The following is a 15,342-nucleotide window of genomic DNA, read 5'->3' as shown; positions in this document are numbered from 1 at the left end:
CCTGCAGGACTGAGAGCCAAGGACCCTTCACTTCTACTATTCCTAACAAATTACACTATGATGCAATATAAAAGGTTAGACTGCCACCTATACTTTGATCAAATAATAGGCAGTCAATTGGCTGGCTTGCCAACATTACTTCTGTTTCAATGGATATATTTAATTCTACAGTGATTTTGGTATCTTGATAGAACACTTTTTTTAGTTTGGGTTTTTTTTATATTACTTGTTTCACTCAATTATGCCACTGGTGTGTGGGATCCAGGGCTGGTTTAGATCAGGTCCACGCACCAGCTCTGTGTGCCAGGTCCAGCATGCAGGCCTGGTCTGAAGTGGGTGCTGCGCACAGAGACACACCAGTGCCTCTGGCACAGTCAGATGAGTTTGATACCCCTGATATGAAGCATTCCTAATGAAGTCCATTTTGAAGCAGGGACAGGAGGATAGTGTAAAGTAACAAGCTGTCTCCAGGGTCAGTGTCTTGTGGTCTTCTGGAGCTACTAAGACAGTGGTTCTCAACCTTCTTTGTACCAGGACCCATTTGTTATCATCAATGGCCAGTCCCACCCCATATGTGTGTGTGTTGGCGGGGGGGGGGGGGGGGGGGGGGACAAGCAGCCTCTCATAGGCTGGAACTGTGACAGCTTGTAAGGGAAAAAACACCATTTCCTACATTTTCCTCCTTTAAAGGAGAATCTATTTTTAAAGTTTGCTCACGACCCTTTCATATATCCTTGCAACCCACAGGTTGAGAAATGATGCTTTAGGAGAGAGGTTGATGGTTCCAGTGAGAGCTGGTAATTTCTGCTACTGAAACATATTAGAGAGTAGAAAACAAAACAGATGTGGATTTCTCACAAGTGAGTGACATCTGCTTAGTTTCCACTGTTAAAAACTAATGTTCAGGTTCTACTTTAATCAAATCATTGTTCAAGGCACTTGCCTTCCAACAACATTTTGCTCTGTTTTCATTGGTGGAAGATGACAAGTTCCAATGCGGTAGTTTCCCTCTGGCGAGTGCAAAGCTGTTTGCACAGGAGACTATTGCTTACCTCCATTTTAAAGAGGGAAACAGCCAGAAGTACAACTGATTGACTCCTGGTCTGTCACCTTGAGTAAGTGGGAACTGTCTCCTGTTCTGTTCAGTGGCCATTACTGACTAGAACAGCTTCATAGATAAAAGTTAATTCCATGCACAACAGAGGTGCATAACTTCCCTTGTACATAAAAAACTTAAGGATGGGGCTTTGTGCAGGCTCCCCTGAGCTGAATTTGCCCCATGGGGGAGCAATGGCACTAGCAGCCTTCTGCTGGAGCCTTATTGTCCTGCTGAGTTTCAAGAAATGGACATAAGGCAACCGGGGGATGTTTGTAATGGCACATAGCTAGGCTATTTGATCATTAAAGATTGGCCAGAAATCAGCAAATCATTCTTCAAAAGGCAGTCTTGAATGGAGAAAGGAAACAACGTTCTCTAGTAAAGCAGCATAATCTCGTTTCTTGCAGCCTTGTTCTTGCATGTTGTCACTTTATCCTGCTTTTGAATATTTGTGGCCTATGTGATTTTTTTTTTTTTTTTGAGCAGATGTTTGGTCCGAGTTTTAATTGAAACAATGCTTGTTTACTTCCAGTTGAAAAATGCCCTGCAAGCTGTTTGAAGTCTGTGCTGCTACTGCTTAACACACAGCTCCATGCATTTATTATAGTAGTGCATGCAAACGTTTTGGACAAAGTTTACAAGAAAAAACTGATGCTATCCTTGCTGTAGATCCAGTAAGCTCAACTTCATCCCTGCCTTGAGAAATGGGGTAGATTATTATAGCAGATACTCTGCTATCTAGATATGCAGCAAGAACATAACCTGATAGCAAATATGACTATCACCCTACTTGGCAAGGGGATGCAACTAAGTAGCAGTTCAACAAGGCTTTTATTATCTAATGCAAAGTATTGTATCAAGGAGAGCTTCCCTGCAACAGAAATCATCTGCACCTGAAGTCCTGGAAGCCTACTCAAGTACTCTGCCTGCTGGCAGTGTATTTTGAATCAGTAAATAGTGGTGGTTACTTTTTTTGTGGAAACTGGTGTACAATAGGCTGCTTTGTGACCTGTTCTGAGGAATAAATCACACAATGGGTTAGCTGTAGGAAAATAAGGTCCTACTGAATAGCACATAAGGGAAGTAATTGGACTGCAACCACACCTAGATGCCCATCACAGTAGAGCAGTGATTTTTTTTTTTTTTTTTCAACCAGGGTTCTGTGGCACCTGGGGGTGCCTTGAGATCTCTTCAGGTTGCTACATAATGTTAGCACTGTTAGATGTACAAACATGACTCTCAAGATGGACCCAACAATTTCAAATAAAAATCTATATATTCTGACCTGTGGTGGTCTTTTTGGGTTCTTGGCAACAGAAACATTGCTGTATTTTTTTCTATAGTGAATAATGCATGAAAACTCTTAAGAGCTGGCATTTTCTGAGGGGTCCTTGAATCTAAAAAGGTTGAGAGCCACTTCAGTAGAAGAAGGTGCAGTAGATGCCACCTGTGGATTGCAAGAGAAAAGTAGCATTTTAGTTGCCTTAGTACTGCCACCTAGCATTGATTTATGGAAGGATAAGAATATTCCAAAAATGTGTACAGCAGGGATTGCCACCACCAGGGAAGAAATCCTGCCTTATCTGAACATCAAAAAGCAACTCACAAAGATGTTCTTGTGGGCCCAGAGGAACAGACTTCCACCTTCAGCTTCCTCTGCAAAATGTGTATTTTCTACCTATGGGGACTTTTTACCATTTTTAATTATCCCTGAGCCTGACAAAAGGTGTGCGTGCCCGAAAGCTTGCAGAAAAGGATCACTTTTTTGCAATTTCTTAGTTGGCCTAATAAAAGGCATCTTTTTGAACCAAGAATTCTAGAGTTTTGCATTTCTTTTTGTCTCAGACCAACACTGCTACGAAATACATCCCTTAGATCAGAGGTTGGCAACCTTTCCACTGCCTCCTTCCCCCGCATCTCCCAAGCTTTCCACCTGGCTCCCTGCTGCTGGCCATAGCCATAAATCTCCTCCTCATTCAGAGAACTCAAGCAGCCTAAGCTTACCATCACTAAAAATACCTGTTCTTTTGGAAGCAAGGGCGAGAGCAGGCATGAAAACAGCAGGGAGGGCTACAGAGAACAGTGCTGTAGAGGGCACAGGCAGCTCAGCACAGCTTTATGCTGCTTGGATTCAACCTCTTTGTGGGCTAAATCTAGTCCATGGGTTGCTGGTTGCCTCCCCCTGGTATGTTACTGCTTTGAACTTCTACAGCACTGTTAACATTACACAAGGGAAAGGGGCTTCAACTGAGCTCTAGAAATGCTGCAAGATAGCTCCTTGCTTTGAGGAAGGGAAGAAAATGTACAGCTTCATTCCAACAGTAACTGTCTTTTATAGCACATGATTTTTAGTCTAGGAGCCTCATTCATGTGTGATAGGTGATAGAGGCATGCAAAGGAGTTCTTGAATTGGCAAACAGGATTACACTGTGGGATTGCATTTTTTCAGTAATGTGCATAAAAAGTCAGGAGCATGCAACCTTGGGCTCCTCCATTCTTGTTCTATAACACCATCTGAATTCAGGCCCTTCTTAATATTTGGCCTGTAGCCAGTCTGCCCTGTCCTCTGCCCCTTACCCTATCCAAGATTCATCTGGCTTGGCTGGGCTACTACTTGCATATGACACCACCTCACTGGCAGTGAAGCTAGTAATTCCAGAGCTGGCTGTCTTTGGAATTGATACTGCAATCAAAGGTGAAGCATAATGTTAAACGTATGCTCATTGATAATCTCTAGTGGGTGGGACTGAACTACTGTAATTATTAGACTTCTGGGGGCGTTTTAGGCAAGAAAGGAGAGAAACTTCATTTTGGTGCTCAACTGACTTCTAGCTGGAGCAATCAGGTTTTGCTTAGGCTTCTCCAAGACTTTAAAGTGGGTGTGGGATTTGCTGTGTCCTGTCTTATGCCATTTTGTAACATTACTATGCACTTCCCTGAAAGGTGATTGTTTCAGGGGCATGTGAAACAGCCATTATATCTCCTCCCCATCTACTTGACAAGTATACCAGGAGAGTTAAAGTGTGTAAACAATCTGAGGTCCCCAATCAAAATCTTTGCTTTTTATCATTGTACACACTCTTATCTTAAAGTGTGTACATAGTTCTTGGGTTTTCTGTTCTTAAAACCAATTCCTGTTGGGATGTTTCTTTCATGATGCCATTACTGGGTTTGCTCCTACCAGGTGAGGTGCACCCAGACCCCCATTCAAGTCAACTGAACTAGAAAACATGCAGCACCTCTCAGGATTGGATGCATTAAGTACAAGTTATAATAAATCCCCACAAACAGGAAATGAAACAATGATGGGAGAGGAGGAGCTATACAAAAAAAAAAAAAAAGGAATTACTGAGTAAAACGTAGGAGTTGTTAACTCTTAACAACATGGAGTAAAGCAGTGGGGGCCAACCTTTATGACAGGAGTGCCACAAATTAGCTCCACCCCATCCCAAACTGCCACTCTGATCCCCTTCCCCTGCCTGACTTGCTGTTCTTTCTGCTCCCTACCTGATCTGCTGCTCTGCTAACCACTGTCTGCCCCTCCCAGATCTGTTGTGTGCCCTGTGCTGCCAAGCTGCAGAAGTGTTGCTAAATGGAAGGCCCGAAGCCTGTTTCTGAGAGACTGTAGCGTGAACCTTTGCAGATGTGACAACTAACTTAGTAATAAAAGCCATCAAACAAACACAATTAAACAAAGCACAAGACCTGAAAGGATATAAGGGAGACCCACACATTAAATAATTCCAAAATACTATATCATAGCTTTATCTTAAAACAGTAGAAGTACTGAATGATGTAACTAAATGTATCAGATGTTACTTTGTTATAATAGATATATTTTTAACATAAGGATGCTTAGATAATCTGTAAAAACAAAATACAGCCTTGCCAGAGAAGACCATAAACTAAGGTAAAAAAACAGGCCAGCATTGAGCAACACTCCACAGTGGGGAAGGAAAGGACATAAGAAACCCTCCTCCTTTCTTTCTCAAGAATATAAATCCTAACTGACATCTTCTAAGTCCACAAGAGATCTAGAGGTTTAGTCCTGTTCCAAAAGTTTCAGTGAAGCAAAGAAACTTAAATAAAAACCAATCCGAGATAATTTGTTAGAATTGGCCAACTATAAACATTGGGCGTAGGCTGGAAGGAAACTTGCAGAACTCAGCAAAGTTGAGACCTGCTGCCAATCTGTGCCACCCTCCTTCCACCTCTCCAGTCTCCCCAGCTGGTGTAGGTGAGATCTGTATTGTGCTGTTGCAGGTAGCAAGATAGATTTGGGATAAATGTTTGTTTTCATGTTTTAAAGTGGAAGCAAATAAAAGGTTGGGCTGTAGACCTGTTTCTGCATCTTTAACCAGTAGGTACCTGTAATCTGGGTAACACCTGTTCCACTTGTGGTATGCATGCCACAGGTTGGTCTCCCCTAGAGTAAAAGAACATGTAATATGTTAACAGAATGAAGTAAAGGACCCCAAAAGGTGAATACTAAAAGAATCCCCTAGGGAGAGGGGGGGTTGAGGGAATATAAAACAAAAGAAACCAAAAAAAAAAGTAAGGTGCTTTTTATTATTTTGTGTATTTGATAACATTTACTGTCCAAGGTTATTTCAGTACACAGGTAAACCAACTGAAGTTTCTCATCCAGGGCAGGAGGCTTTTATATATGGCATTGCATGCATATGATAGCCTATACACTGCTTTCTCAAGTCCCAGTTACTGTGCATAGCTTCTTCCAAATGAGCTAATCTACCTTAGGCACTTAATTGCATTTCACTATCTTGCAGAGTCAGCTGATAGTGCACCTATGATCTTATCATGTCCCTTCTCTGTCCAACACTCCCTCCATTTAATCTCCTGCTCCCTTTTCTGTGCAGACCAATCTTCTAGCTCACCTTTTCCTTCATATCTTTCATGAAATCTGCAAATCTTGACCCTGGCTGTCAAACCATCTGCACTGCCTTCAATGGACTTTTTAGGGCTGGGGGGAACTCTAAAGCAAAAATTTCCTCAAGTATTACTTTCCAGTAGGTTTTCTACTGTACCTGTCTTTATACTGCAAGTTCTGCATGGCAGGGTCAAACACACCCTTAACTATTAACCAAGTGACTTCCCACTTTCTGTATAGGATGGTATAGATTTACAAACATGTAAAAGCACTCACTTACTCTACCCATGTCTAGCTCCATGACACCTTCTCTGCCCCCAGTCCTCTCCCATTTAGTTTTATTGCTCACCACAAAGGTTTCTTATTCCTATTGAGGTACCTAAAATCAAGATCTCTTCTCATCTGTGTTATTAAAGCAACTAAAGGGAACTTATTCACTGACCACTGCCTGAGGCAAGCATAGAGTGATTTATATCAGGGATGTTCAACCCCCCTGACCACAGGACAGTGTCATCCCCCTGGGCCCAAGAAGCTGGCAGTGGAGGGGAGTGGTGGCAACTAACTGCAGCTGCCCTGCTGTCAAATTTCCAGATTAGTAGGAGCCCCATGGATAAACAGTGTGGCTCTGTGAGCTAGACTGAGCATGCAGGGCTGAGCAGGGCAGCACAGGACAACAGGGAGCTGAGTGGAGCAGCAGAGAGCAAAGTAGAGCAGTGGAGAATGGTACTGGGCACAGTTGCGGTGCTGGGAGCCAGGCCAGGTGGCGGGGAGTGGAGCAGGGTGGCGCAGAGTCTGATCCTTAGGTGCAGGGCCCAATCTAGCCCACAGACTAGCCCTGTGCCACCTCCAGCCCACACAGCCAAAAAATGTCTATAATCCATAAGAACAAATAAAGCCATGTTTCTATGGCAAATTTTTATATTTTTTTAAATTAAATTGCTAAGCCATTCTGCAATATTCACCATAAAGCTATCAGCAACTATGCTAGTCCATCAGTGACTTCTGATGGATAAAGATCAGATGAACTGAGCGTTCATCAGAGTAAGGAGCTGAGAACACAAATAGCTGTTCTATAAGATTGCCTCCCCCACAACTCTACCCAAGAACCTCACTGTACATTTCCAATTGCCAACAAAATCAAGGCCTGCCATTTTCTATAATCTGCAGTAGCTTTGCAGTACTTTAAGTGGGAACCTGGGATAAAAATCAAACTGCTTTCCATTTCTAACACAAGATTGCCTGTCCTTGCTGGACTCCCTTTATTAACCATCCAGAGACAATTCTACTGAGATATTGAATGGAAAGCACCTTCTCAGTTCTCTGATAGCTGATAGAGCACCTTATCTAAACATTACTCAAGGGGAGATCTGTTAACATGTAACAAATGAATGAGTCGTTACAGCACAGGTAAGATTTGAATAGATTTATAAGTCTTTAATGAGGATGGAAATAAAGCTCTCCTAGGCAATCTCTTCAATCCATGCCTTCCAGAACAGTATTCCAAACCCCATGTTTTTGCAAGTTCAGCTTTGATATGTAAATAACATTGTACTATTTCCCTTAACAGGACTGTGTAGTGATTGACAACATGCAATTCCCCATCCCATAGATGATCAGTTAAGTTGGGGAAGAAGGGAGTGTGCCCTGAAAGCTCATGTAAAATTTTCTGTTCTAGATACAAATCCCTTTGTTTTGGGTTTAAGCTAGAGTCTTCCATTCTCACATATGTCCTCAGGACTTGCTCAGCAGTACTGACAATCTGACACGTGCTCTCTGAAGGCAAACTCAAGACACCCATCTTTTTTATGCACAACAGAGAACCACAGTTTAGGATTTCATGATCCAACTCAAAGAGAGAAGCAAAGCAAGCTTCGCATTTTTTAAGAGCAGCTAACTTCTCAGCAACAAAGCCAGCAGTGCCAGTGATGCTTTCTTCATACAGTGACAAATCTATCAACATGTTGCTCAGTGGCAAGTACAAGGAAACAAGGCCAGCAGAGTACATGTAATCCACTGATATACTTTCTGTCCCACCCAGAGTAAATTGAGAAAATGCTTTGTGAAGTGTTAAGTCTTTCCTGCGAAGGAGAGAAGCATCTAAAGTGCTTGTATCACCTACTAGATTATTCTCCTGGGATCCTGGCATCAAACTATCCCTGGTCAGCAGCTGACGATAAGCAGCCTGGAACATGGTGCATGTAGGATTATTGCTACTTGCACATGCTTGTTTGAGAGTCCCAAGGAACTGTTCCAGGTGGTCTAGGCTGAATGCATGAGTTAGGAGGTAGCAGAATGCTGTGCTCTCTGGCAATATGTAGTTGACATAAAGCCATTTTAAGCTTTCAGCATTAAGCAGGAAGCCCAGAAATCCTAATTTCCGTTTGCTTTTCAGAACACATCTCCCTGTAGCATCAGTTAAAGTGACGAAGATGCTCTTGGCCTCAGTTAAGAGGCAACTGATCTTGGCATAATTTTGGGGTGACAAAGGCCCTTTCAATCCTTTCCCATAAGGGCTTCTGACATGAAAAATGTCAGAGAGACTGCTCACCAAGCGCACAAGTCTGATGGTACCTTTACAGTTCTGAAAAAGAAGACAGGCCAGACAGCTGGAGCCACTGCAGTGCACTCGCAACACCATCACTGAACAGCTGTGCAGCATAGTTCACCTTCAAGTAACAGCTCTCCCTGTTTGTGAGTGAGCCCAACAAGCAGCTGCTGCTGGTGTGTAATAATCTCTTCTCCTGCAAAGCCGCTAGGTCCACTATATGCTGCCAGTGGGCTGTTTCACAGGTGTGCTCTATCCTGTGAAAGCACTGAAATGCATTCCTTATTAGCTGCAGCAGGTGGCAAGTGTCAAAGAAGTAGGCGATCTGATGAGTGGAGCTGTGAGGGTGCTGAAAAGTGTACTGCATATTGTCAACATCCATGCGCACACCCAATGCCTTTGCTGTCTCCATGCCATGAGCACTGGCAGCAGAAGTCACAGAGAGAACCACAATACCGATATTGCTCAGCTTGTTGATAGTCTGATGCAGCAGTTGAGCTAGCATATGGCCAGTGGCTCCATTTACAAAGAAATAACCCAAAGGAGCTGTCCAGCGACCAAGAACCCCTACTGCCATTAAGACTATAGCTTCAGAGGCCTGCGGTGCTTCATCAGCATCTAGTATTCCTACCCCCAGATCCATAAACCCGGTCAGATGTTGAATCCTGGGGTCCCAATCCAACTGTTTCCTGAGAGCCAAACCATCTACTAGCAGGGAACAGTATTGATAGGCCTGGTCACCCTTCTCTACTTTTTGCTGCAGGTGAGAAAAGATGCTATTGCTGAAGCCTGGATTAGCATCATCACTAGACAACCAACTGGAAGAGAAAAGGAGGAAATAATTAGGAGTGATACTTTAAAGGAGATAGAGACAATGGGTTTTATGACTTGGTAAAGTGTTAAACAGAACAGATATTCAATGCAAATTAATACTCAAACTGCATATAAGGCACTGAAACCCAACAGAATGAGATGTTCAGCTACTGTCCTGGAGACCAGCTTTCATACTTCGCTGTTCCTGCCTGAAACCCTGGCCAGTCCTTTCTCCACAATATTCTCTTTACTATTTTAAGGGTTTGTCTACACACTAACTGCGAGGCAGCCTACTCCACTTTGCAAGTGTACTACGTGTCCCTGTACTGAGTTAGCACAGAGTATCTAGCACGCTGTAAATTCATACACTATTATTGCACTTAACTTCCCCCTCTAAACAAGCCCTGTTTCATGCGTCTGCAGTCTAGCTCTTTCTTACCTTATAGCAACCTAGAAACCTAGTAGGGTAGCAAGAATGAAGACTCACATTGTTAAACTGGAAGGATGAGGCAAGGGAAAAATCTTTCTTAGATAATCGTAGGCTTTACTACTGTAGATGTGGAGTGTGCAGGCGAACTGCCGCATTGCTGCGGAGTATTCTGCCATCTGTCTCCAGCCAGGCAATCCCCATGGCAAATCTGTTTTAAGAAATAAAGAGCACCTTGGTAAGAGGCATGAAGAGTAGATTGGAAGAAAAGCACCACTGCACTGGCATGAAATGTAGGATAAGAATGAGTTGTGATTGACAAGACACAGCTCTAAATCCTAGTGGCACCATTTAGTTGTGGAGTACATTTGTTGTGAAAAAGCAACACTCAGGTTTGCGTTCTCTCTCCCTGCAAGAAGGATGCAACCCAAGAAATGTCTGTGCACCTGGGAGATCCTTGTCAGTTGGACTGTCCTCTTCTGTGGGTGGCCAATGGCTGCTGTCTTGACTTGTTTCCTTTTTAGACTTTGCACTCCTTGGCATGCTGCCTGTCTCTCTGTATGTGTACAGTATGGAGCACATGGTTGGTACTGTCCCTCAAATTGCTGGAGAGAGCTGCTGAGATGTTCCTGCCTTTGGGATCTACAGATGCAAAGTGCTTATAGAACAAACTGGGGGTCGTGGTCCAAGTGAGCCCTTCAATTCACTGTGACCACAACAGGAGTCATAGGATCTCAGTACCTTGCATGATCAGGCTAACAGCATAATGCCATAGCAGGTGATTTGAGAGATTGTAATGGGCCCTTCTCATGCCATATGATTCAAAAACAGCTGTTCACCCCATGTGCAGAAAGAGCAATCAGCCTGAAACACAGAGACTGTGGGACCCCAGGCCATGGCTGGCAGGCCTGATGGGGAAGTGATTAGTCAGGTGAGCTGGGGGGAAGGGGAGCATGGTTATAGGCTTTATAAGGCATCCTTGCTGAGGCCTCAGTCTGGCTTTGACCAGCCAGGAGGAAGGAGCTCCAGACCACAGAGGCCAAAGGAAGCTCAGCAATGCCTTGCACTGACATGAAGTCATGTATATGTTTACTCTTTATTACTGTGTAAGCCTGGAGGACCAAAAGCAGCTCTGAGGGGGTTTTGAAGCCACAGGGAATGCCTGGGGAGTCTCTGCTACTGTGTGGGGAGTGGAGATGGGGTCAGACTGCAAACTAGGGACCACGGCCTGCAGTCCAAAGAACTGGGTAGGCAGGCCCAGAGACTAGGAGGGCAGAAAGTGAGAGAGAACCTGAAGCTCAAAGGACTATGTAGGTGGGCCCAGGGCCCATGAAAGCCCTGGGGTCATAGGAAGAGGAGCTGAATCCTACAAGGCTAAGGCCTGAACCCCACCCAGGCGAACACAAAAGACAAGGAAAGACCAATCGTTTGGTGATCAGAGTGGAGCAGGCTCCCAACACCTAACTGGTTTCTGGGACTCATGGTCTAGGTGAGTCCATCAATTCACCATAACTGCAACAGGAGTCAAAGGAGGCCAGCACCCTGCAGGATCAGGCTGACAGCAAGTTACCTGAGAACTGATTCAAGAGATCTACAAAAAAAGGAGAGACTTTCTCCAAAGCCTCTGCTTATGGCAGTTGTTCACAGATTAGCAGAACCAAGGTGCCCCAGTGGGGTCCAGTTTTGACTGGGTTATACACTGGGCAAAAATGTATCCTAATGCAGTCCCTTTCCTAAAAAGCCTATAAGGAAACCCTTCATAGTACCTGAAAATTGGGCTTTCAGCAAATTTGCAGCTTCTTCAGAAAGCAGCTGCTTCTCTGCCAGCTGATTGATGACATTGATGACATTTCCTTTTTGGTGTGGGAGGCCCCTTCATGTTGTAAGGAGTTTTCTTGTGGGTGACTGTAATATTTCTTCCGTCTCTGTGTGTTGCTCAGCAGCTGTCACACTCTTTAAACTGTAGTTGTGGTCTTTGGTAATGGCCTCCTTATCAAGGACGTGGGTTAACAGTGGCTGCTTTAATGCTTTCTCAGATGTTCTGTTTCCAGGGCGTGTACTCAGAGATTCCTGAAGGAAAAAATGGATCTGGAGGCTACTACAGGGGTAAAATAACCCAAACGGGCACAAGGTTACAGTTAGCTAACAATGCAGCCCAAGTTTTTGGTCTTGTAACTATTCTTTGACTAACTGGATCTCTCTCCAATGTATGGGGAACACTAGGTAGTGTACAAGGTACTCTGCCATAAGAAGGGTATTATTATTTTGAAGAAAACACAACATAGGACAAAAGATGCTGTCAGGTCTCTAGAACCTAAATTGCAAGGAAAGACTGAGAGAAATGGTCTCACCATTGTTGCTATAAAAAGAGCCTTGCCAAATGAAAAGCAAAGCTATGGTAGGCAGTGGAAAACTGTTCAAATGTGAGGAGAAATAAGAAGCTTGGAGACCATCTGAAATTGGCGGGGGGGGGAGATGTATTTAGGAAAAATAAAGGTATAATAAAGTCTATAATATAAAAATAGGTGTGACAGATGAGCATAAAGATGCAATCAGATACATTTTAAAACACCAGCCTTGGTAGCCTTGCAGTCTCCTGAAAATACCAGTTAACATTTAAATTCAGTGATAAAATAGTGTCAGTTTGTAAGTTGGTTACAGTCAGTCAATCAATAACTAATTAACAGAAATACATCTGGCATGAATTGGAGAAAGAGCTATTATTCATCAGCTCATATTGTAACAATTGGATAAAACAGAGCATCATACAACACTTTTGGGAAATAAGGTCTTCACACCTGAGGATTTCACACCTCCCAACACTGTTGTGAGGTGCTTTTTTAAAATTCTACATAGACAAATTTAGGCATTCATTTTTGGAAAGAAATGCAACCTCCCCCTCCGTATTTTCCTAATTTTGGTTTCTTTTTCAAAAGTGTCTGACAGGAACCCACCTACAGAGATTTAAATTTGTGCTGCTGTGGCTTTAACCAAGTTGCAAAACATTTGTTGTTATTTTATCTTTATTTTTAAAGTTGAAAATGCATTTTCAAGCATGGCAATTTTCTTAAAAATTCTTTTCAGCTACCTTGTATTGAAAAAGAGAAGGCACAGCTCCTTTCCGTAATTTTCTTCTCATGCCATATGATTCAAAGTCTGTTTCTGCAAAATGTGTGGAACACAAGATGGCTCCAGGCCCTGGAATCCAAACCTTTTTGCTTTTAGGGTCTGCTCGATTAACAGCAAGGATCCATTTATTACGCTGTGTGGCATCAATGGGAAACCTGCAACACAAGTAGCAGAGCTGTCTTATAAATTACACATCCATCAGAGCCAAATTCTGCCCCTACATGGTATAAAGCCCATGTGACTCCATTGAGTCCAAGATAGCCTTCTAAATGTACAAAGGTGTGTGAAACAGAAAGCGTCTTTCATATACCAACATTTGGGTTTTGGCAAGTTACAACTTGACCGTCATAAAGTCCCTTAACTAGGAAACAGGTCAGAGCATTCCTAATATCATTTTCACTCTGAAAAATTGAGGTTTGGCATACTGAAATGGCACTGGCTTGGTCTCTAACAAAAAGTAATTTTGTTGGAGAAAGATAAGGAGAAAATCTGCTGAAATATTGTGTAGTCTTTTTTGATTGAAGAGTCCTTTCCTCCCTGTCTGCAAAATCCATTATTTTTTCTGAAAAGCTGAATTTTGAAATGCTAGTACTGGAGTGATTTGTAGCAATAAATGGTCCAGGAAATAAGATAAAAGAAAGCGATTTTTTTTCTGGGTAATATCTTCTACTGGGCCAGCAGCATGGTTGAGATAAAGTAAGGGTGGTATTAGAAATTCATCTCAACACTTACTGAGGCCAGTTAAAGCACAGGAAAATGCAGATTCAAGCAGTTTAATACCTGAGGGCTCCTGTACACATGCAGGGAGCAGACTCAATTGAATCTGCTGGAACATGGTAATTACTGTGCTCCAGCAGACTCCAGTGTCATGTGCATCAGCGTCCCCGCACTGAAAAACGGCAACAGAGTGCTTTGAACTAAAGCTCATCAGAGCGAGCACTGCCCCTCCCCGTCTCCTGGAGCACATCTATAAATGCCCTAAGTGCCTTCACAGTCTTGCAAAATTGCTCCCTTTTGGGTTACGGTGCTAACTTCAGTATGGACTAACTTTAATCCCTCGCTAACTTTAATCCCCAATGATTTGCAACCTTTGCCAGTGAACGTGTGACTACTTATGCAAGCTTTTCATGCAACACATTCAAGGACCTAAAGAAGGTCTTGCATTAGAAAGCTTCCCTATGTCTCCCCAACTATGCAGCTGATCTAATAAGAGAGCTCATCCACAAGAAGCCTTGCCTCTTGAGTTTTGAAATTTCTCAAAATGAAACTAGCACGTTATTAAATCTAAAACTAACCAACAGAAGTTCATTTTCATGCAGTGCGTCAGTCGAGCATGGAACTCACAGCCACCAGAAGTTGTGGAAGCTACCTGTTTAGCCAGACTCAAAAAAGGGAAAGGACAAATTCTTGGAGAAAAGGGGCATCAGTAGCTATTGAGTACAGGAAACGGGGCCATAGCCTCTGAATCGGAATTTCCTAGAAGGTAAATGCTGGAGTCTGCAAGTGAGAGAGGAACAGTGGGAAACCCCTGGTCATGTCCAAGTCACACTCTCTTTCAGCATCTGTTTTCTGCCATTGGGACACAGGGCCAGATGGTCTGACCTAGGTGCATCTGGCCCCATGAACGTGTGCCCCTGGAGGCTGGGTGGGCACAGCAACTGCCTGCAGGCAGTGGCAAGCAGGGAGCTCCCACAGATGTCCACAGCAGTGTAACAGCAGGAGGGGGTGTGGGGGAGGGGGGTAAACACCAACCAGCATTTGGCAACTATCTGCAGACGTTGCCAGCAGCATCAGTGGTGGCCAGCGGTAATCAGCAACTACCCGCAGACACTGCCGGCATATGTACACGCGTATGTAAACGCACATATGGACAAATGTGTATGCACACATACATACATACACACATACATCTGCATGTGCGCACATATGTGCATACATAGCACCTGTGCAGAGATCATGTCAAGGCAGTAGGCGCCCGTTCCATGCAGCGGGACTCAGCGTGGGCTCCAGGGCGCTTCCCGCCCCCAAGCAAATCCCGAGTTTCTGGAGTCGCGCGACCCGGGGCGGGACCGCGCCGCGCCGCGCCGTACTCACTGGTGGAAGGAGATGCCCCGCTCCCGGCTCCGCCCGTTGTCCCGCGCGCTGCAGCCCAGAGCGGAGCAGCTACGAGTCATAGCCCACGAGCGGCGGCGCCGGCGGCGGCGGCAGCAAAGCACGCAGCCCCCCGCAGTGCCACTCCCTCATAGGAGCTAATCATCTGATTGGCTAATGCTGTTCCTGTGCCGCTTCTCATTGGCTCGCTCCTCCTTTACGTCTTGCCATGAAAGGGAGCCTTTCATTGGCCGCGGATTCCACCCCACCTTTACGTTGAGGAGCGGAAGAAGGAAGCGGGGTGCGGAGGGGAAATGAAGGAAGGGCCATGAAGCCAATCAACTGCGGCG

The 15,342-nt window shown here is 44.2% G+C and overlaps 1 protein-coding gene across 1 annotated transcript; it reads right to left on the bottom strand.

Annotated features, from left to right (window-relative positions):
* Positions 1–5,649: 5,649 nt before the first annotated feature.
* On the bottom strand, positions 5,650–15,154 carry THAP9 (THAP domain containing 9). Its single transcript, XM_014596317.3, is given in 6 exon segments — positions 5,650–8,574; positions 8,576–9,350; positions 9,833–9,983; positions 11,539–11,842; positions 12,861–13,056; positions 14,996–15,154. Coding segments are annotated over 6 exon segments (2,697 nt in total). The 5' UTR covers positions 15,076–15,154; the 3' UTR covers positions 5,650–7,383.
* Positions 15,155–15,342: the final 188 nt, after the last annotated feature.

This window comes from Alligator mississippiensis, chromosome 2, assembly GCF_030867095.1.
Source record: "Alligator mississippiensis isolate rAllMis1 chromosome 2, rAllMis1, whole genome shotgun sequence".
Taxonomy (NCBI): Eukaryota; Metazoa; Chordata; order Crocodylia; family Alligatoridae; genus Alligator; species Alligator mississippiensis.
Note: the sequence above shows the minus strand (reverse complement) of the source record. Positions and strands in the feature narration are given on the sequence as shown.